This window comes from Brassica napus, chromosome A3 (assembly GCF_020379485.1).
Source record: "Brassica napus cultivar Da-Ae chromosome A3, Da-Ae, whole genome shotgun sequence".
Taxonomy (NCBI): Eukaryota; Viridiplantae; Streptophyta; class Magnoliopsida; order Brassicales; family Brassicaceae; genus Brassica; species Brassica napus.
This window is the reverse complement of record NC_063436.1, coordinates 21,046,816-21,069,016: the sequence shown is the minus strand read 5'-3', so window position 1 is coordinate 21,069,016 and position 22,201 is coordinate 21,046,816. Positions and strand designations below refer to the sequence as shown.

Below are 22,201 nucleotides of genomic sequence, written 5' to 3'. Positions count from 1 at the left end.
AAAAAAATACATCGTAGAGTTATTGTTATAAATTGTTCACTATAATGGAGCTATGAGAAACCACGTGAAACTATATATATTACCTTTTCCATTCTATTGGTAGGATAAGCATATTAAGAAACATATTTAATGATAGGTCACTGTATTCGATATCATTTGAAGAATTAATATGCTTTCTTTAGTCTTTTTTTTTTTTTTGTCAACTGATGTTTTATTAACCAAACTCTATACATATAAGGCCCAAACAAGGCCATAAAAGAAACAAGCAAGATATTACAACAAGGCCCAAGAAGGGCAGGCCCAGAACGGAAGAAGAGATGAGCCACTCACGATCCACGCGTCAAAACTCGAACTCGCGAGGACACGTGTAGGTTTTCGGAGAGCCCACCACCAATCTCCACCGACGAAGAGATCTCTCGACTGATTCCGGCAAACCACCAGAAGTCAACTAAAGCGATGGAAGATCTGCTCGACAGAGCAGCCAATCCATGAAGACCAATCGTCAACACCACCATCTGGATCCTCGTCTACGAACAGAAGAATCAACCGCACACAATCAATTTCCAAGATCCAATTATCCTACATCTAAACTAGTCATCTTTGATGATAAGAAGAAGTTTGAAGATGAACAAGCCCTAACCGGGGAGGATAAAGCAATCAGATCCAAATTGAAAGAGGGTTGAGACTTTGAAAAGATAAAGAGACGAAGATCAAACAAAAAGAAAAAAACTCCAGAAAAGACTGGAGAGCAAGCCGGCCGACGTCACTGGAGAACAAGTCAACGTCGCCAGAGTCAAAAGCCAGACGACAACTTCCGAGGAGATGGAACGTCGCCGGAGTCGGATGCCGGTCGGATGAAACCGAAACCGGGGAACAAAAAAGTGAAGATCTCTCTCACTCTCAAACAATCTCCAAACTCTCTGAAAGATTTTTTATTGAGAAGAGAGCAAAGAGTTCGAGAGAGAACTCTCTCTCTAGGAGAGGAGAGAGACTCACGTTATGCTTTCTTTAGTCTATGTTCAAAACTAATACCAGAAATCAGATTTGACATAATTTAAGTAACGGTATAAGACAAATGATTGCCGTTTATCAAATTCAGACATAAGACAAAGCAATGCTATTTAGAATAGACCATGTAGCTACAATTAAATTAGGAAAGGTAATTCTTTTCTTTTTTTTGTCACAAAGGAAAGGTAATTCAAGAAATCAAAATTCATCAAAAGTTGACATAATTTAAAGGAGCATAGTAAAACAGCCAAAATGTATCTGTTATGTAATGATAGGTTTTAGTTAAATATGATATTATTATGTGTACGGGATTGAGAATATGTTTTGTGTGATATACTTTAAAAGATGATTAAATGCTTGATTTAACATCCAATTTCAAAATTTCGAAATCTGATCATTAATAAAACAAAAGTAAAAGCTGACAACGACATCCGTTTCGGGTCTTTAGAAATTACCGGTTCAGTAAAACAAACAAATTTATTTTCCTTTGTTTATAAAGCCGTTCCTCAAAAGAGACCACCAACACATTTCGTCTTCGTTCTCTCTTTCTTTCTTTTTTCTCAAATAAAAAAAAAGTCAGAAAATGAAGAACAATGCAAATACTAATCTGATCCTCTTCCACCACCACACTCCCTTACCCTCTAAATCAGCTTCCGCCCTCGCCGCCGCGAATCACCACCGCCTCTTATTCATCTTCTTCCTATCTTTCTTCACCTTCCTCTTCTCTCTCACTCTCTTCTCATCCTCACTCCACTCCGCCGCAACAACCTCCCACTCCCTCTCCTCATCTTCACCGTCCTCCTCCTCCCTCTCACCGCCCATCCTCGCCGCGCTTCTCCACTACACCTCCTCAACACCACTAAACACCTCAATGTCTCTCCCCGAACTCTCCGCCGTCTCCACCGTCATTAACTCCAAAGGCCCCTCCTGCAACCTCCTCGTCTTCGGCCTCTCCCACGAGTCTCTCCTCTGGAGATCCGTAAATCTCAAAGGCCGTACCGTCTTCGTCGACGAAAACTCTTACGCCGTTTCCAAATTCGAGCAGAACAATCCTGGTGTTGAAGCGTACGACGTCGTTTACTCGACCAAAGTCTCTCAAGCCGGTAAGCTTTTGGGTTATTATAAAACCCGACCCGAGTGTCGACCGGTTCAGAATCTTTTGTTCTCGGATTGTAAACTGGGTATCAACGATTTACCCAACTTTGTGTACGAGATCGAGTGGGATGTGATTCTGATCGATGGGCCGCGTGGGTACGCCGGAGATTCCCCGGGAAGGATGGCTCCGATTTTTACTTCGGCGGTTTTGGCGAAGAGTAAAGATTCCGGGAAGAAGAAGACGACGGATGTGTTTGTGCATGAGTTTGGGAGGAAGCTTGAGAGAGTGTACAGTGAGGAGTTTCTATGTGAGGAGAATCTGATTGAGGTCGTCGGAGAGTTAGGGCATTTTGTTGTGGCGGCGGAAAAAGGGGAGAAACAGGGGAACGGGTTTTGTCGGAATTCTACGAAATTGTCGGAGCCATTTACGCCGGATAGTGGTGGCGATGCAGAGGTCGGTGCTGATGATGACTGAAAGTGAGTTACTTTTGGACTTTTGGTGGCTCTTTTGTAATTAATCTAGCTTTGAGGGTTTCTTTTTTTTTTTTTTACTGTCGTTTAGTTTTCTCGTATGTTTTGATTTGGAGACGGTTACACATGAAACCATGATGTAATCAAAAATTCCAAATATAAATGTCAACTATATTGATGAAAGCATCAAATTTGTGATCAATTTCACTTTGTATACTGTACGATAGGTAAAATTTTGATAAAAAAGTTATACTTAGTTGCCATGAAATGGTAGTCTTACTATTATTTTCTTTTTAAAAAAGAAAATATGGCTATATATATTGTTAAATATTGTTAAATATTTATTTTCATTTGTGAGGTACTAATAGACAACATTCATTTTGCTCTTTTGTTACTCTCTTCAGAGTGAAATTCTTTTCTTATAAAATGCTCTAAAATGTGTCGGTGGTGACAGAAGGGCCTGAGCAAGCGGGACTTCCTTGCAATGTGGCTACTCCTTTCGATTTCTTTCGACTTTAATCAATAAACTTATGAAAATTTTTGTCCTTCGCAACTAATTAGGTTGAGTTGGCCTAGTAGTAAAAGGGTTTCCGCCACTTGAATTTAAGTCATGGTGGGAGGGACTATTTACAATGCTTGATTTTACCAAAAAAAAAAAATAGGTTATCGATTTTGAAATGAATTCTGAATAAATAGTGAGTTCCATTTATGTTTTAGGATATTATAAAAAAAGATAATTCCATTCGTCGGTGGTGGATCCATGCAATTTTATTTTTGGGACACCGTTTCAATCCTCACCAGCAATAATTATATTTTCTTTTACTATATAAAGACTGAAGTCTCATATAGCAGAAAATCAGTCGAAGGTACTACTGTGCTAGTAATATTCGATAACAATTACTTTTAAGAAATTTAGTATGATTATAAGTTTTGTTGTAACATGTATGGCTTTAAGATCATATGTGAAAAGAATAACCTTTATATTATTTAAATATAAACTAAAACACAAATTAAACGTGGTTCCAGAATAGTATATTGTCTACTTCCATAAACAAAGAAAATATAAGTATTTAAACGACAAATAGTTTCAAAATATATCAGAAATAATATATAACAAAGTTGTATATAACAATAACTTGACTGAATATACTTATATTTAGCCTCGCTAACTTAGACACATGTAACTGTGTAAGAACTTGAGCTTACAAATGCAGCCCATGCCGCAAACTTACACATTCTGTAATCCGTAATGTAGCTTAAACCATCTCCACTTATTTATGAGATCCATAACATGGAACACTAATTCCTTATAACTAAAGATAATTCTATTTAACGAACGCATAAAATAGTATGTTTATACATAACATACGAACCTAGTATTGGCCACAGATAGTATGCGGTACATGACCGTTTTATCATGTACAAATATATTTACTGTTTGAGACTAACAAAGTTTTATGATATATAGGCTTCGAATGGTGACGATTCAAACCGCACTGCATGTATTTAATAGTAACAAAAAAAGATATATATATATATATATATATATATATATATCTATATATTTTATTACTTGAAATTATATTGCAGTTATTTCACAAACATAAAATATATTAAATTGTATTGATATTTACATTGCATATAATAGCATTACTATTAGGCTCACCATTTTTAATTGGAATCCAAAAACAAAATCGAACTAAGATCAAAATGAAAAATAAGATAACGAATTAAATGAGAAAATCTCAATTGTACCATATATTAGATACAATTTTTAAAAATTTATTCTTGAAAGCTATTATTTTTATAAATACTTTAAGTTTGTGATTAAAAATATTAAACTAACCTTTTTAAATTACTTATAAATGTTTAGGAATAACTTATAAAATATTTAAAGACATTTATAAACTCAACCTCACCCCTTAAATACTAAAACTTAAACAATAATTATTAAACTACAAACCCAAATATTTTTTTATTTTTATTGAATATACTTTGAAAAGTGACAATCAACTTGTGGTATTCCAAGATATTTTTTAAAATATTAAACATATCTATATTAAAATTGCAACCATTAATTTGACAACCATTTGATATTGAAAAAATCCTATAATAAAATTAACTCCTATTTTTCTCATAAATGTCATTTTAACAATTTTATTATTTCAAAGGAGTCACTCCCAATGTAATTTTTCATACATAATTTTTTTACTCTTTTAACTAACCAATAAATATTTATTTAAATAATTTTATTTAAATAATTGTATATTGCATAAAGATATCATTTTTTTAATTCGTGTGAAATATGTCAACTGTTGCCAATGCATCATACTACAATATATTAAACTATTTGTATGATTACATACCTACAACGGTCCTAGGTCAATGCAAATGTGGTTACATTCATCTAATAAAACAGTACAGTACATGAAAACTTTTTCTCAACACAGAAATTACTACAAGACAAAACAATCAATTTTTTAAGTACCTTTTTTCTTATGGGTCAATATAAACTACTTTTAGAAAATTATCTTAGTATAATCCTAGATGTTTTTAATCACAAATATAATACATAAATATCAAAATGACCAAAATATATTTTAAAGTATAATATATATATATATATATCTAAGATTAACTAATCTAGAATTAGGATTTAGATTTGGAAGTGATGTTTTGGGGTTGTGTTTAAGATTTGTTTTTAAATATTATTAAGATTCAAAATTCAAAATAATAATTTTAAAGTTTTAATAAATTAGATTTGAAAAAAACTCAAAAAATTGAAAGAAAAATCAAAATATTTTCGAATTTAATTAAGTTTTTTTGAAAATAAACTTATTATTCTTTATATATCTATAGAGTAAGAATATAGCTGTCATTTACCTTTTTAATGAAACATGTTTTTCTCATTTTCTTCCTACTTTTTAATAATCTTTTAAGAAATTTGCCCTAATAAAATTTGTTTTGGATAAACGATAGAAGGATGAAAAGTAGTTTTTTTTATAAAGGATGAAAAATAGATTAATCCTTTATATTCACTCTATTTTGAAATTGAAAATGAAATAAGATTAGAAAATATTTTACTACAAAATATAATTTAGAGTGAAAAGAATAACCTTAAAAATACTTTAATTGTGTGCTCCAAAACACGGGGTGTGCCCGTATACTCGGTCGTATAATCGTTGCGTGGTAAATCACCATGGCGAAGAATAGTGATCAGCGTGGGTTGGCTGTGAAACGATTTATCATATATTAACCACATAATTACACATATATATATCGAATTGGTCTATCAACCAGTTTTTTTCAAAACATGAAAACCCTAAAAACAACCACAAATTTGCTAACTTTGATAAATTTAACCCCAAATGAGCAAATCGAGAGTTTAAGACAAAACCAAACGGAATTATGGTCGTCTATCATTTTGTCGTTTAGAGTTCGATCTGCAGAAAATTTATGAATCTAAAAATTGTGAAAGAGGAGAATGAAGACTAAATACAAAGTGTAAAATTACATTTTTTTTGCTATTGGTGAATAAAAAGATTAATCGATTGGATCTTCAACGCATCAATCGATTGGATGCGGCAAGGACAAGACTGTAATGTTTAACTAACCAGATGATTAACCATTTTATGTTAAGAGCTGTAAGAATGTAATTAGGCTGCATCCAAAATTCTAAAACAAAACTAATCCAAACTAGAATCAACAACTAAATTATGTTTTCATTAAATTAAAGTTTGTAAGAATAATTTGCACTGTAAAATGTGGTAAAAATCTAGTTTCCCATTAAAATTTGACGAGATAATTCCCATGTTCGAATACTCAGGCAAATAGACCGAGTCTACGGCAGAAATACGTTAGGCGGCAAGCAAGCGCGTCGATTTGGTGTTATTCGGCTTATAACTCAGTTTTTTGAGAAAGTCAGTTTTTTTTTTCAATTTTCGTAATGGAAATCAACATGGTTTGATAGATCTGTTGTACAATAGCAATATCAATTTATTTAGACCGGAAAAGCCATGAAAAATGTGAAGCAAAACTGTTGACGGCGAATTTAGGATTGCAGAGATATTTCGAAAGGAAGAAGATAGGGAGTATTTTTGTCAATTCCTCATCATTAATGAACAAAAATTTTTAAAAGAGTGCCCGCCCTTTCCCAGCATTGAACCCACGACCAGTCTTTTTGAAAATGAAGGGTGGAACCACCAAACTAAGCTATAGTTTCTGTATTATGCCTACACAACAAACATATATACATACATATTTATTAAAATTACAAAAATTAATCTCTGATTAATCGTCGATTAATCTCTGCTTTTTATGCTATTCGTTAGGTGTTAGTCGATCGTCTGACTCACGCCTAACGCAATTTCGAACATGGGATAATTCACACTATAAATTTATGTATTTGTTTCAAGCTTGTGTGACGGAGACGCACGTCTGAAAGAAAATGTAGAGTACGCGTTAAATTATTGGGGGGGGGGGCATGGAAGCGCGTGCGGATAAGAACCGAAGAACCTTCTGCAAGAATATTTTAGGGATTCGATGTGGCTCGAGATTCAAGGACATTCTTAAAGGTTAGCTAGGCGCGTCTCTTGCCTTTTTTCTCATGTGCTGCACGTGAGCAGTAAGCGTATGTTACGTGCGAAAGCGACTAACCAGAACTGAAGGAGTCGCTGAGGCGCGCGTTAGGTGTCGGTGACAGTGAGGGTGGACTGTATGTTCTGTGTTCGCGAGTGAGATTATTCGTGTCCATAGGATATTATGGGCCGTGTATGTATGACCCGCTAGGTTTCACTCGAGTTGTAATCATTTATTTTGTCTTGGGTCTACGCACGATTTGATATGATATTGGCGGTGCGTAGAAACTTAGAATAACATAAATAATCACACAAATTGGATTTTGGATGCATGATATTAGATGTTGATCACAACCATGAAAGTTAATCGGTACGGAGATTTTACGTCATGCTATTGTCCCGCGATCTTTTAAATTTTAACTAATGAGTTTTATTTAATATAAAATAGTAAATAAAAATGGAGTTACGTGACCGTTTATCATGATGATTATGGCTTCTAAATTTTCTCACATGTTTTAATACAATTTTCAAAGATCTATACAATAAAAACATACGAGAAAAATAAAATTTATCGCTCTATCTTATTTGAATCAGTTGCAAAATCTTTAATATGGCTAAACATATAAATGAATTGTATTAAAATATTGTGAATGTGAAATTAAGTTAACGCCTCCGAGAAAAAACCAGTAGCGGTACTGAGCAGAAACATTAGAGCAGATGTTTCTGGCCATTAATATGAAATTTTTTTTTGGCCATTTCTTCAACTGTTATCAGTAGGTCAGATGACAGCCTTTTTCTGTGTTCTTCCAGCCTTTTGTTTAGTTTTACAGGGCCGGGCATGTATGATAAAATTATTGAGAAGATATAGTGTAATGAACATATTACATATCCTAAAATTTGTTGATATTATGTTCAAAAAAAAAAAATTGTTGATATTTTTGCTGTTTTATTATTCTCAATGATATTTGTGAGATATATACACAAATAATTACTTATTGCTGTTATAAATCATTTTCCGAGGCCACTTAATATGAGGCTCATATGCCTCAGATTGTCGAACAATTCCGCTTTTAAGATGGATATATTGGAGATGTATGTATGACCATGTCTGATATGGTCGTTGCTTCGGCTTTGTCTATGGATTGATGATGATATCTTCATCACTCTTTCGTCCTGCTCCTCTACCAATTTGGTATTTCTAAATAAGTATTTGAGTTGATTATTCACGTAATATATCTTTATTTTGGATATTTATTAGGTTTTTGAATGTTTTTGTCAACTATTCGGGACTGGGTTCAAGTTTATTATAGATTTTGGTTTGGTTTTAATTTTTGGGTCTTTTAGATCCGTTCGAGTTCAGGTAAAACACAAAATCCAAAATACCGTAGAAGAAAACCCATTCAAATATTTATACTAGTTTCAGTTCCGGTGGGATTCAGTTCAATATTAATTTTTTGGGTTCTTTTTTGTCCACCCATATATATATTATCCCATAGTCAGTATAGTTTTTATAACTTTGGTTATTCAAATTATAAAAAAATATTACATCGATAAATTTATAATCAATAATTTTACATATTTTATAAGAATTCACGTCTAACTGAACTATCCTAAGCTACCTTATAAAGATTCACATCTCATCTCATGGTGTGCTTTTTGTACCATACTCAAAATCTCTTGTAAATCTTTATTTTTATTAATCTGCATAATTCACTCTTTCTGGAACTCTGAAACCAAGATTTTATAGTGTAGAAACATTATTAAATCACTAGACTAAAGGATCTTGTACCCTCATATTTTGTAGCTACAAATCATTTGCAATTTACTTTATAAAAAAATTATTTTCCCCCATAAAATTTTCATTTAATTTGATTACACCCTAAGTGATAGTTTTTAGTTAATATTGAAACGTGTTGATCATGTATAAAGAATAATTGGCATATATAGTTCTTAGGGGTTTTCCTGATAAAATCGCTCAACTAATTTTGTTGTAGTAAATCCCTTAAAGTAAAGATCTAATGTAAAATTCCTAAACTGACTTTATTAAAAAAATTAGACCATACCATAAAACAAATCGGTGCTACCAGTAAATGTATAATTTATGAGTTTTTGCCCTAACCAAATTTAGTTCGGGAAAAGATTTAAATTATGCGCTTTTTGGATCCGAACTGAATCCAATATCCATGGATACTATTTGAATGGAGCTTACACATATGCTGCCAAAAACCAAGAAAAATGATATCCTAAGAAAAAGGCTACGCTTACGACTCAACATATCGATTAAGAACACCTCCAATGGAATTTCTACCCATTGGAATTCTAAACTTTCATATATACATACATATATATGAAAGTTTAGAACTCCAATGAATAGAACTCTGCATTGGAGATGCTCTAAATTGGCTGCATCATTCATCACACAATCTACTAGTCTTTGACCGGTATACAAAACACGTCGTCTCTGTATCCGGTTAAAAATATCTTCAAATGAGTAAATGAAGCATAACTCAAGGAATTGGAAGTCTTGGACGGAAAACAATCCTTGATGGAGAAGATGTGGATTATCCTTATGAGGTTTAGAAACTTGGTTTCAAGCGTATTTTATGGAACTTCATGTTTAAGAACTTGTCTTCAAGTGGGTAAATGAACAACCAAAGAGAGTTTTTTTTATGGATAGATATTTATACATAAGATATCAGGTTCCGTTCAGATCTAAAAACATGTAGTTTAGAAAACAGAACTAAACTGTATTGTATGTAGTGTAAAATTTAAAGCAAATTAATACTCCTTCCGCTTTTTAATGTAAGTCGTTTTAGAGAAATTTTTATGTTTCAAATTATATGACGTTTTCGGTTTTCTATGTAAAATTTATTAACATTTAATGTAATATGACCAATGATGATATACCTTCTATTTTATTATTGGTTGATTTGTGGTTAGGTAAATAATTAATGATGTTTTTGTTTAGAAAATATAAAAAAATAATCATTTTTAATCTATGTGTCCAATTCTAAAACGACTTATATTAAAAAACGGAGGGAGTATAGCTTATCTATTTACATAATTTATTTTAAGCATCATTTTTATAAATTGAGTTATTAAATTTTTACATAATTTTTATTGTATTTTGGATTTTTAATGTTAAAACTCTCCAACTAAAGTTTGGTTTGCGTAGGAACTCATAAACTAAAGATTTACCGATAACACCAATTTATTTAATTTAACCAATAGTATAAACAGAGATCCATTAAAAAAAGTCAGAAGGTTTTTATAAAGACTTATTCTTGGGTTCACTCCCTAGGGTGAGCCTCTAGGTTCACCAACCAATAGAATTATGCTATTTCAAATTTGATATCCCTTACTTATTAATCAAGAAGCATTTTTAAAATCTAACCTTTACTTTGTAAATTATTTACAAGCATGCCATTTTGCTTAGGTGTCACCACCATAGACTCTCTCACAATACTTAACTATCAAACCATCAATCACTAGACTAATTACAAGAAATACCATTAGTCATACCAATTATTAACAATAACTATATGAATCATTTATTTTCATAAAAAGACCATATAACTATACGTATCATTCATTTTTGTTTATAGTCATATGCTTGATATTTAACAATACGATATATATGAATAACAAACATGTTTCATCGATTATTTGTATCCTAAATATACTATTATAATCCATATTAACATTTCTAAAAAACAATATTTTTAATGTTACTATAACGTATTTATTCATAAACTTCATTTAGAAAAAAATTATGTGCAGTATATGAAATGATTATATAGATTAAGTTTTAGAGATCAAATGAAGCGCGTATGAGGAGACCCACATGATTCTATGAACATGTCATGTAAATTGACAGATTTACATGAAAAATAATTCAAAATGCCTACGGTTCATCTTATTTACTTAACTGATCAAAAAAATAATTGTGTGGTAAGAACATTTAGTTGACCGTAATCAATATCCATTAGCGAGAGTGTACATTACAAACATGATTTGGAAAGCCAAATTATAATCATTCGTAGATATGGAAATTTCTAATAAATTACAATTATTAGTAATTGGGATGTTAGTAACGTTCCTAAATGGAAATGATACATTACTTTCATTTACATCTATAAGATTATACAAGACCTTAATTATTGGTCAAAATTTGTTTGTTTATATAGTTTTACCCATATTTGGTAATAATAATATAATAATTATCATGCTTCAAAGGATACGTGAATTTAGGATGAAAAAATCATATGGAGAACTGATTTACAAAATATTCATAGTGGTGATATCTAAACTCTTAGTCACTCACACTATATATTAGCCTTTATAATAATTTGTAAATACCAACCTAATAACACTAGATGAGATTATAAATGCAGGTGTGAGTGCATGTTTGGTTTATTGATAAACTAATGATAATGAACTATTTTTTTTAGATAATATGAGTTTCATTTATATTTTTTTAATCCTGCGCAAGACGCAGGTCTCCACCTAGTCTTTTATAAAAGGAAACAAAATATGGTCAAGTTATATTATGTTTTTAAAATAAAAAGATAAAAAAAAATAATAGTTACCCAAGGGTTTAGGATTTAGTGTTTTTGATTTAGAATTTATGATTTATTCAAGGGTTTAGGGTTTACCCAAGGGTTTAGGGTTTACCCAAGGGTTTAGGGATTAGGATTTAGGGTTTAGGGATTAGGATTTAGTGTTTTGCTGACGACGTTAACAATATTTTTTTTAAAAAATATTTTTTTTGTAACTATTATTTTTTTTACCTTTTTATTTTAAAAATATAATATAACTTAACAATATTTTGTTTCCTTTTTTAAAAGATATCGAATTTGAAATAATGAAATCTTATTGGTTGGTGAACCTAGAGGTTCACCCTAGGGGTAAACCCAAGAATGACTCTTTTATAAATCTCCAGTATAAATTTTTTTACCCTAAACATATTTAGTTGAATGATTTCATCATTAAAAATCCTTGTTTTTAACACAATACAATAATGAGATAAGTTTGTATATACTAGTTTACAGTCTGTAGCTACGAATATATATATTTCCTATATTTTAGCTGCATTTCTAACTGCTACCAAACCACTAGTGCAAAACAAAGAGGGGAACACACATGTCAGTGTTTTAGAATTTCGGAACACTAAAACAACTGCTGATGAACAACAATAGGCTTTGTAACTCGAGGACTGGAAATATTAAAGGACAAGAAAACACTCACACACACAAATGGAGTCATGTTTTGTGATTAAAACTTTAAAATAACGATGCAAGTAGGCCTTCACAGATTGCAAGGGAGGAAGGCAGAAGCAACAAAGCTAACAACAATAAGAACGAAAAAACATGTTTTGATTCATAAGCAATGGAAAAAGGGTAACAACCAACCACAGACAATAGAATCATTCACAGGTCCATCTGGGAACCAAATGCAGATTCCTTGTTAGCACTCTCCACTGAGTCGCTCCCATGGATCACGTTCTTGCAAACATTCCCCAATCATCTCGTGTCTCATTCTCTCCGGATACAATAAATTGGACAATAATAACAAACTGGTTCTTACCTGCCAATGTCTATTGCAAAATCACCACGGATGGTTCCTGGTTCAGAAGCTGCAGGGTTAGTCTCTCCAATGATCTTTCTTCCCGTCAAGACAACATTCTTCCCCTCCCAGATCATTGCAATATAATCACTGGGCCAGAAATTATGTAATCAACAAGGCTATTGAAGAAAGGGTTGGCAGACAAGTCTTGGTAGTGTTTCTCAGCAAAAGGACGGTCCACAGTGATCAGCTTTAGACCTAACCATGTCATGGCACCAATATCAACAACTCAGCCAGAAAAAAATACGGATTATGATATATTCCACGAATTAAGCTAAGCTAGAGCAAGTTATTTACCTTTCAAAGTGAAACCCTTATTCTCAAACCTGCCGATGATTTCACCGACCTGAAATGCACGATGCAGCAGACATACGGTGCTTGTGAGGAAAAACAAGATTTAACGACACTAAGTCAGCTGATATAAGAAGACAGAAACAAGATTCTCGAGAACACAGGTTACATAGCAAAAAATAGCCAAGAACGTGAGTAGAAACGTACCAGACTCCTCTGGACGCCGTCGGGCTTGATCATGATGAAAGTTTGTTCTATTGTCGATCCTTTGTATCAGTTCACTCGTCGACGAAACCTATACGCAGTGTAGAGAGTACAAAGTTCCATAGGAACCCTAAATGCCGAGAATATTTTTGTCTTTCTTGTTACAACATCAATCAATTATTTAAAGGGCCATTTATTGATTTGGTGTAAGCCATGTGATGTAACTTTGACCAACAAAAAAAAACTTAGATGAGGATATATATTTTGTTCGTGCTTAGTTGACCAATAGTGATTCTGGAATGGTAGGAAATTTACAATGCTCTTTTAAATTTCCCCAATCATCCAATGTTCTTTTCATTTCTTTACGTAGATGGCATTTTCTTCAATCAAGATGATATTTTATTTTCATTTTTATTATGGCATCGAACGATTGGGGAAACATTACAACAGACAAACGACAAAACAAGAGAAAAACGATTTGACAAAAACACATAAATAGATAAATTACAACACTTATTAGAAACACATTATCTCTTGCCACACACACACAGTTTTCAAACAGAACACACATTATTTAGTAACATTCATAAAGTTTAATATCCATCTTTAAACGGAAATACCTTAACCCTTCAGTGGCATCTGTCTCAACGATAGCGATCCCACGTGCCATAAAGAAGTCACCAGTCCCACCAACGACTGGTATATCTCTTGTCGGCTCCCTCATCAAGTCTGCACCCATTATGTTCAACGTCCCTTTGTGTTCCGTCGAGTTAAACACTAACGTCAAGCAGATCCAAGCATTGACGCCCAACTTCTTGTCGTAGAAATAGAAGCCTTGTGCGCGAGCCACATATTCTGAGAGGTAGTTCGTGTCCATTGTTATGGGGTCGTCGAAGATCACTAACTTTCCAAATTTGAAGTTTCCTAATCCTGGAGGGTTGACGATCGCAGCTGAGGTGGCATTTGCAGCATTGTCGGCGCCATCGTAGATGATGTCGTGGTAGTAGAAGGAAAATTGTTTGCAGGGTTTCTTCTGATCAATGTATTTTGGGAACACGGAAACAGTATGGGAGAAGAATAAAACCAATAAGAAGAATGAAAAGAGGACTTTGAAGTTTTGATTCTCTATTATAGATGTCATGGTTATAAACTTGTGAGTTGAGTAAAATGGAGTGATCTTATACCCATTTATACAGAAGCATCCTCTGGTGTGATAGAGGGTTTTTGTTTTGCTTAAAGAAATGAAATTTAAAAGTACGTATGCAGCTAATTGGGATTAAAGAAATAAAAGAAGTTAATGTTTTGTCTATTTATAACTAACTAACAAAAAGAGTAATAATATGATTTTTAACTTTTAATAACGGACCCAAGTAGGGTTGGTGGTAGCTGAACTACAAGTTAATTTAACTCTCGTGACAGATTTAAAACCGTTTGGTAATGATAATAAAATAGCACGTTGAGCATTATCAATAAATGACAACAAAAACGAAATTGTCGCCAAAATGGAAATTTTCTATACAAGGAACTAGTACGCAAACGTCGATAACGCCACGCACATTCTAGCTTACCGAGCTTCATCGTCTCTCTATCCTTTAGCCCCTTGGCATTATTTACCAAGTTACTTTATTAAAAACGCGGACTTTGGACCTGACGAAGAAATTGACAAAACCAACATTCGCTATTCATTCTTTTTACGGCCAGTGTCTATCACAGTCATACACTGAAGAGATTAAAGATATCATCCCAATAAAAGAGATAGATGAAACAGAAGTATCTAACTAGATGTCCTTATAAATCGCATGGTAACAATTTTCCAAATGATGATAGGAAAATCATTGAGATGATTTTGTCGACTCTGGTTTGATCAGTATGGCAATTGGCATTAGTATAGTGTATAATATACAACTTTTTTTTGTCTATGTTGTTATTTGTTTGAGACAGGGTCGGCTCATAATTTATAGGAGCCCCTGGCAAAAAAATATTTTAGACCCTCTAATAATTAAAAAAAACATAATTTTTAAGCATAAATTTTTTAAAGCTTCTACTATATATAGAAGGTTATTAAATTTAGATATGAAAACATATAAAATAAAAACTCTTTAGAATACATGTATATTTATTTTTGTTCGTGGGGAGAATGGCATATCGAGCGTGGAAGTTTTCAGGTGAGGAAACGTAGTTGTTGAACCAGATGAGTATTGTGTTTGATTGGCACACAAAGCTAAAAGAGGGAGATTGAAGATGCAAGTGGAGCTTGTAGATGTTAATAGTCTTTCGTGACTAACTAGGCGACCAAGTCACTGATGCTGGATACATTAGTCGTTCCTACATAAGGCATGAGTGGTGGGTTACCATGTGGATGCAAGATATGCTGAGATGGAGAAAGATAAACTGAGTGTTTATGTCTTGACGTAGTCGTTGAAGTAGTTGCTGATGCAGTGTGTGTGAGAGAGTGAACCAGGATGCATGCAGAGTGGTGGAGACCATGTGGATGCAAGATGCCGAGCTGGTGTGGGATAAACTTGAGGAGCAAGTTTTTACCATAGAGAAAAGACAAGAGATAAATTTGGGGACCAAGTTTATGCCTTGGGGAATAGGTGCATTCCAAGAAGAAAAAAAGTGTAATTATTAATATGGAAGTTGTCCATATCCATGTTCCTTGAACATATGGTTTTGAGAAAGTGGGATTACTATAAAATGGTTATGGAGTCATGTGTATTCCCCTTTAGGTGTGTTCTTGGGTCGTGCTGGAGCACTTGCTGAAGTACTGATGACAGAGAGACAAATTTGGGTAGATTAGAAATCTTTCAGTACCAGCTGGCTGTGTAGAATTGATAAGCAAGTCTTGTATTAGATTGTTTAGGCGATTTTTAATAAAACAATAGTTGGTTGCTTGTATCTATTTTGTCTTTTGATTTATCTTTTTCATTACTGTATTGTGTCATTTTTGCACTAACACTAAAAAGAATTTCTTAAGAAGGTCTGCAGCCGCTTAAGTAGCTACCACAACTTATTCCATTACCGTCGCCTTTTCCACCTCCACCTCTTCCACCATCACTGCTGCTTACTCCGTTGTCATCACAATTACTATCACTTGTTCTATCTCCACGGCTTAATTCTGCTCCGAAAAAGGCTCGGCCTCACATACGTTAAATTAGCCCAAGAATCTTAGATTCCTCTAGGTACTTGTTCCCTACCAGAAGAGAACATATGACCACCCGAGACTGGTGCAGATAAATCGCCTAAAATCCGGTTGTTGCATCGCGCTGGTGTTTGGATAAGGCAGTGACAGTGCCACAGCATTGCGTACTGAGGGACTGCAAAAAGGTAAAGATTTTATCTACTATTGTCGGAATGTGAACTTATCTTTTTCTGTTAACTATAGTATTGAACTTTTAAATAAAAAGAGTATAAAACTGAGTAAAATTCAATAAATGAAAGTCCAAATCGTGAAAATAGTTTCAAAAAAAAAGCTAAGAATCTTCTAAATTTAGCACTACATGCCCACACTATAATGTTAAAAAATAATAGGATTCTTTAAAAAAAAACTAGGGTTCGAAGTAAAGAAAAAAATCAACAAATGTTCTTCAAAATTATTAAGATTCTCATCTTGTAATATTTTAAACATATGTCGCCCATTTTTCATTTGTATATATTATGAGAAAAATGAGATATAAACACTGATTTTCTTATCAAAAATATATAGTCGAAGCCAGGAAAAACATTACGTGTGGTGGAAAGATGGATGTGCAAGATAGTGTCTCCCTAGATACATCAATTTTGGACAAGAGATCTTAGCCTATGGTCCTGAACACAAGTAAGATTGCAGTATCTTGGGGATGTGTCTTTGAAGGAAACAAAGGTTGGAATTGGGACAGACATGAAGAAACAAAGGATAGCAGCTTGAAATTTCAACAAACAGTAGTATAACATCTCAAAATAAAGGTATCTCAAGAAGATATTCTAGGGCCAACAACTAGAGCGTATACAAGGAATAGAAGATTTCTATACCATTTCAGCTAAGTGGAGGCGGATCAGGAAGTAGTTGTTCATCAAGGAAACTGTATAAAGTGAGAATGATAAATAATATATATCAAGAAGAGGAAAACAAGGTAATGAGGAAGATAAGCTCACGAGGCGTGTTACTTTACATACGAGGAACCTGAATTTTTGAAGAAACTATGAAACATAGGGGATTAGAGGAAAGTGATGTATACATTAATTTGATCAAAAATAACAATATTTCAGAAATCACTGAAACGCCAAGTGACAAGAAAGAGTTTCTAGTCAAGTGGATCTACACAGTGAAAACAGATGAGAATGGCCATATTCAGAAACTCAAATAAAGATGAGTGATTCAGTGTGTTAATCAGACATATGGAGTGGGATATGTTGAAACCTTTGTTCCAGTTCTATGCATGTTATGATCAGAACATTGGTAGTCCTTATTTCACAAAACAAGTAAGATTGCAGTATGCTTCTTATGTAATTTCTTCATTTTATTATTACTCCATATATTCATAACTATAAATTTTTTAACAATCACAAACCCAAATCTCAGAACTTCTTTGTTGAAATCTCCGGTTTGTTTTTGTGGTGGAAATACACTTTTGAGTAGTATATCCCTTTTGTTGTCCGTATGTTCAACATTAATTATATTTATATTTTTTTTATTTTAAACAAAATTTTATTTGTGGAAGCACCGTAGCCTATTGGTTAAGGTTTAAAAGCTTCTACATCTGAATCTAGGGTTTGAACCCCAAACTATGCAATTTCTTGCAAATTACAGAAAATCCAGGTTTTAAGTCTTGGAGAAGAACGATTTATTAATGCAGACTACAAAAAGAAAGTTTCACAAAGAAGCTTCAACATGGTGGAAGTAAATCTGGTCAGGAACGGATCTTCATAAGACGGCTCAGATGGTGCAGTTTTGCGTAAATTTTCATAAAGCAGATAATATTGTCGGTTGTCGATTGTCTATATAATCTTTGTCATAATAAATCAGCGTTAAAAAAAAAACTTTATCTAGTTTTTAAAGACCACTTAAACGATTATGTTTTGGGCTTACATACTTTTGTTTTACGCAGAAAAAAAAATAATCTTCTTTTTTGACTTATTTGTAAAATTATTTTCTTTTCGTTTTTTGTAACTGATTCGTTTTCATTAAGCGAAAGTCCAAAGGGAAATGTTACAAACATATTCAGAAAACAATTTGGCCCAAATGAAACCCATAACTTAAGATAATAATGAAGTGCATGATGGACACATGGTCAACTCGTGGCTTCATCTCTTCCAGTCTGCAAAGGAATTAAGAAGGTGGTGCCGGAAAACTTGTTGGAGAACTTGCCGATTTTTATCTCGAACTTGCTTGAGACTGCTAGCATGTTCTTCTTGCCTTCAATCTCCGTCGATCTCAAGGTCTTCTTCTCCAATTGCTAGAGTTTAATCTCTAGAAATTATGCTTCGATAATATGAATATAAGAACACACACAATAAGAACTCTTCTTATTAATCCCTTGAGGAAACTAACTCAAAACCTCAAGCTCACAAACTCATAAACTCACACATTGGATCATCTCATGATCTCTCTATTTATATATCTATGTTTGTCCTAATCCTATTAGTAATTACATATGTTTAGATAATTCTAAACTAAAGATAACCCTTATCTTTATTCTCCCACTTCTTTTAGGATTAGGATTGCTTCCTTCTCAAGCTATCTTCAAGCTTACTTCAACATTGTCCCTCCTAAGCTTGAAGCTTTCAGTCTCTAAGTCTTTCATTCCGATAAACTCTCTCATCTCCTTGAACTTGATTCTTCCCAATGCTTTTGTCAAGATATCTGCCTTCTGCTTCTCTCCGGGAACGTGCTCGACTGCTATCTGACCGTTCTCAACGCACTCTCTTATAAAATGATATCTCTTATGTATATGTTTGCTTCTTCCATGGAACACCGGGTTTCTTGTTAACGCAATTGCAGACTGGTTATCAATTAAAATGGTGACTCTCTTGCTTGGTTGATCCATGATCTCACTCAATAAGTCTTGTAACCAAATGGCCTGTCTCGCGGCCTCTGTTCCTGCCATGAACTCGGCTTCGCAGGATGATAGAGCCACCGTGTCTTGCTTTTGTGAGCTCCACGTGATTGGACTATCTCCTAGATAGAATATATGGCCTGTCGTGCTTTTCCCATCGTCTGGATCAGACTCATAGCTACTGTCGCTGTACCCTATAAGCTTTGGAACCTTGAGAGAACTCCTCTCGAATGTTAGGCCATACGAGATGCTTCCCCGTAGATATCTTAGCACCTGTTTCATTGCGGCACCATGTGATTCTCTTGGACTCTGCATGAATCTTGAAAGAACTCCAACACTATACGATAAGTCAGGTCGTGTGTGAAGAAGATAACGTAGACATCCTATGTTTCTTCTGAACCTTGTCGCGTCAATCTCTTTCTCGTTTTCAGCTTTTGACAACTTTAGACCAAGTTCCATCGGAGTTTGGACAGAATTGCATTTGTCCATTCCATCTTCTTCTAAAATTTTCGATGCATAGCTTCTTTGCACCAATGAAATCCCATTCTCGTATTGGCACACTTCTATGCCAAGATAATAAGTAAGCTTGCCTAAATCACTCATGTCAAACTTGCTTGACATATTATCTTTGAACTCCTTGATCATCTTTTGGTTAGTACCAGTCACAAACAGATCATCTACATAAACTGCAACGATTAATAGCTCTCCTTCTTCTATCTTGCGATATACCGAAGGCTCCTTAGAGCATTTTTTAAACTTAAGTTCACAGAGTATCTGGTTTAGTTTATTGTTCCACGCCCGTGGAGCTTGCCTTAATCCATATAGTGCTTTGTTCAGTTTATACACTTTTCCTTCTTCTCCTTTTCTTTCATAACCCTCAGGTTGCATAACATAAACAGTTTCCTTTAGTTCTCCATGTAGGAATGCTGTTTTAACATCCAAGTGATGCACCTCCCATCCATTCGTAGCTGCTAGATTAACGAGAAGTCTTATTGTTTCAAGACGTGCTACTGGTGCGAATACCTCATCAAAATCAATTCCGTGACGCTGCACATATCCTTTAGCCACTAGCCTAGATTTGTACTTGTTAATGCTTCCATCTGCGTTGCGTTTGATCTTGAACACCCACTTAAGACCAATGGCTTTGGCACCGCACGGCAACTCAACTAAACTCCATGTATCATTCTTTTCGATGGATATGATCTCTTCCTCACATGCTCGTCTCCACTCCTTTGATTCTTTAGCTTCATTCCAATTTCGTGGCTCATGATTCAGGTACATCAATATCTCTTCACCAAGTTCTTCGGCAAGGAGAATATAATCGTCAAGGTATTTTGGTTTGTTGTGTTGCCTTTCCGATCTTCTTAACACTTGTGTTTCTTCCTCTACTACTTCTTCTTGGTCATCAGTGATTACTATACTCTCAGGTGCTGTTTCTTCTTCTTCGTTCGTAGCTTGTTTTAGACGTAACCGTTCCTCTCTCTCAATATGGTTATCAACTCCGTGATTACCAAACTCTCCTATAGATATAGTGAAGTCTTCAATGCTCTGGTTTTCCGTGGTGACCTCACTCCAATTCCATCCTCTTGACTCATCAAATACTACATCTCTACTTACCACTATCTTCTGAGTTTGTGGATCTAGTAGGCGGTAAGCCTTTGATCCTGGCTCTGTGCCTAAGTTTACTAACATTCTTGCTCGATCATCTAATTTCTTCAAGAGCTTTTTATCTGCTTTTGCATAAGCTATGCATCCGAACACGCGTAGATGGCTAATATTTGGCTTCTTGTTACGGAACCCTTCATATGGTGTCTTCTCTTTCAAGGCACGGGTGGCCACACGGTTTAGCAAATATGTTGAATGTCGTATAGCTTCTCCCCAAAGGTAGTTTGGCATATGCATATGTTTGAGAATGCTTCTCGCCATCTCTAACAATGTTCTGTTTCTGCGTTCCACAACTCCGTTCTGTTGCGGTGTGTATGGAGCCGTGAGGTGTCGTTTGATGCCAAACCTTTCACAGAAGTCGTTGAACTCTCTGGATACGAACTCTCCTCCTCTATCCGTTCTGAAAACTCCTATCTTCTTTCCTGTTTCTCTTTCTATCACCTCCTTGAGCCTTTTAAATTTGTTAAATGCTTCACTCTTCTCTTTTATCAACATTGTCCACATATATCTTGTGTTATCATCAATAACCACAAATATATATCTATTTCCCTTTGGAGTTCTCGGTGTTATAGGCCCGCATAGATCGCCATGAAGTAGCTCTAGTTTCTTTTCAGCTCGGTATGTGGTTGATTTAGGGAAGGGTTGCCTTGCTTGCTTGCCAAGTAAGCATGAGCCGCACACTTCTTTTTCACCATTTATACTAGGAAGCCCGAGTACTAACTCCTTTTGTTTCATCCCTTTTAAAGACTCAAAGTTTATGTGCCCTAACCGAGCATGCCATCGCTTTGTTTCACTTGTCGTGGATAGGTACAAGCGCGCATTGCTTCTGATTCCCATATGAACCTTGTACAGTCTATTCTTTGATCTTTTTGCTTTCACAAGCAATTTCCCATGTTGATCATGCATCGTCAACTCTTCTCCTCTTAATCTTATGTCACAACCCGCTTCTGTGGCTTGACCTAAGCTTATGATATTACTTTTCAAATCAGGGATGTAATAAACATCTATCATCTTCCTATTTTCTCCATTGCAATCTGTAAACGAAATCGTTCCCTTGCCTTTTATGTCTATCCTTGAATCATCTCCAAATCTAACCTTTCCCGTGATGGTGTTGTCTATTGCCGAAAAATATCTTCTATCCCCAGTCATATGGTTGCTTGCTCCATTATCTAGATACCATATGTTTTCTCCTTCACAACTTGTTTCGTATTTTTCAGGTAAGACATTCTT

At 34.3% G+C, this 22,201-nt stretch overlaps 2 protein-coding genes and 1 pseudogene across 2 annotated transcripts; 1 reads left to right on the top strand and 2 right to left on the bottom strand.

Annotated features, from left to right (window-relative positions):
• Nucleotides 1–1,511: 1,511 nt before the first annotated feature.
• LOC106439869 (protein IRX15-LIKE-like) lies at nt 1,512–2,776 on the top strand. The gene has a single exon (XM_013881404.3). The coding sequence runs from the start codon at nt 1,592–1,594 to the stop codon at nt 2,576–2,578; it is 987 nt and encodes a 328-aa protein (XP_013736858.1). The 5' UTR covers nt 1,512–1,591; the 3' UTR covers nt 2,579–2,776.
• Nucleotides 2,777–12,425: 9,649 nt separating this feature from the next.
• On the bottom strand, nt 12,426–13,307 carry LOC106442425 (annotated as a pseudogene).
• A 356-nt stretch (nt 13,308–13,663) lies between these two features.
• Nucleotides 13,664–14,478, bottom strand: LOC111214219 (dirigent protein 6-like). The gene has a single exon (XM_022716645.2). It carries the CDS (start codon nt 14,410–14,412, stop codon nt 13,846–13,848), a length of 567 nt encoding a protein of 188 aa, XP_022572366.1. The 5' UTR covers nt 14,413–14,478; the 3' UTR covers nt 13,664–13,845.
• Nucleotides 14,479–22,201: the final 7,723 nt, after the last annotated feature.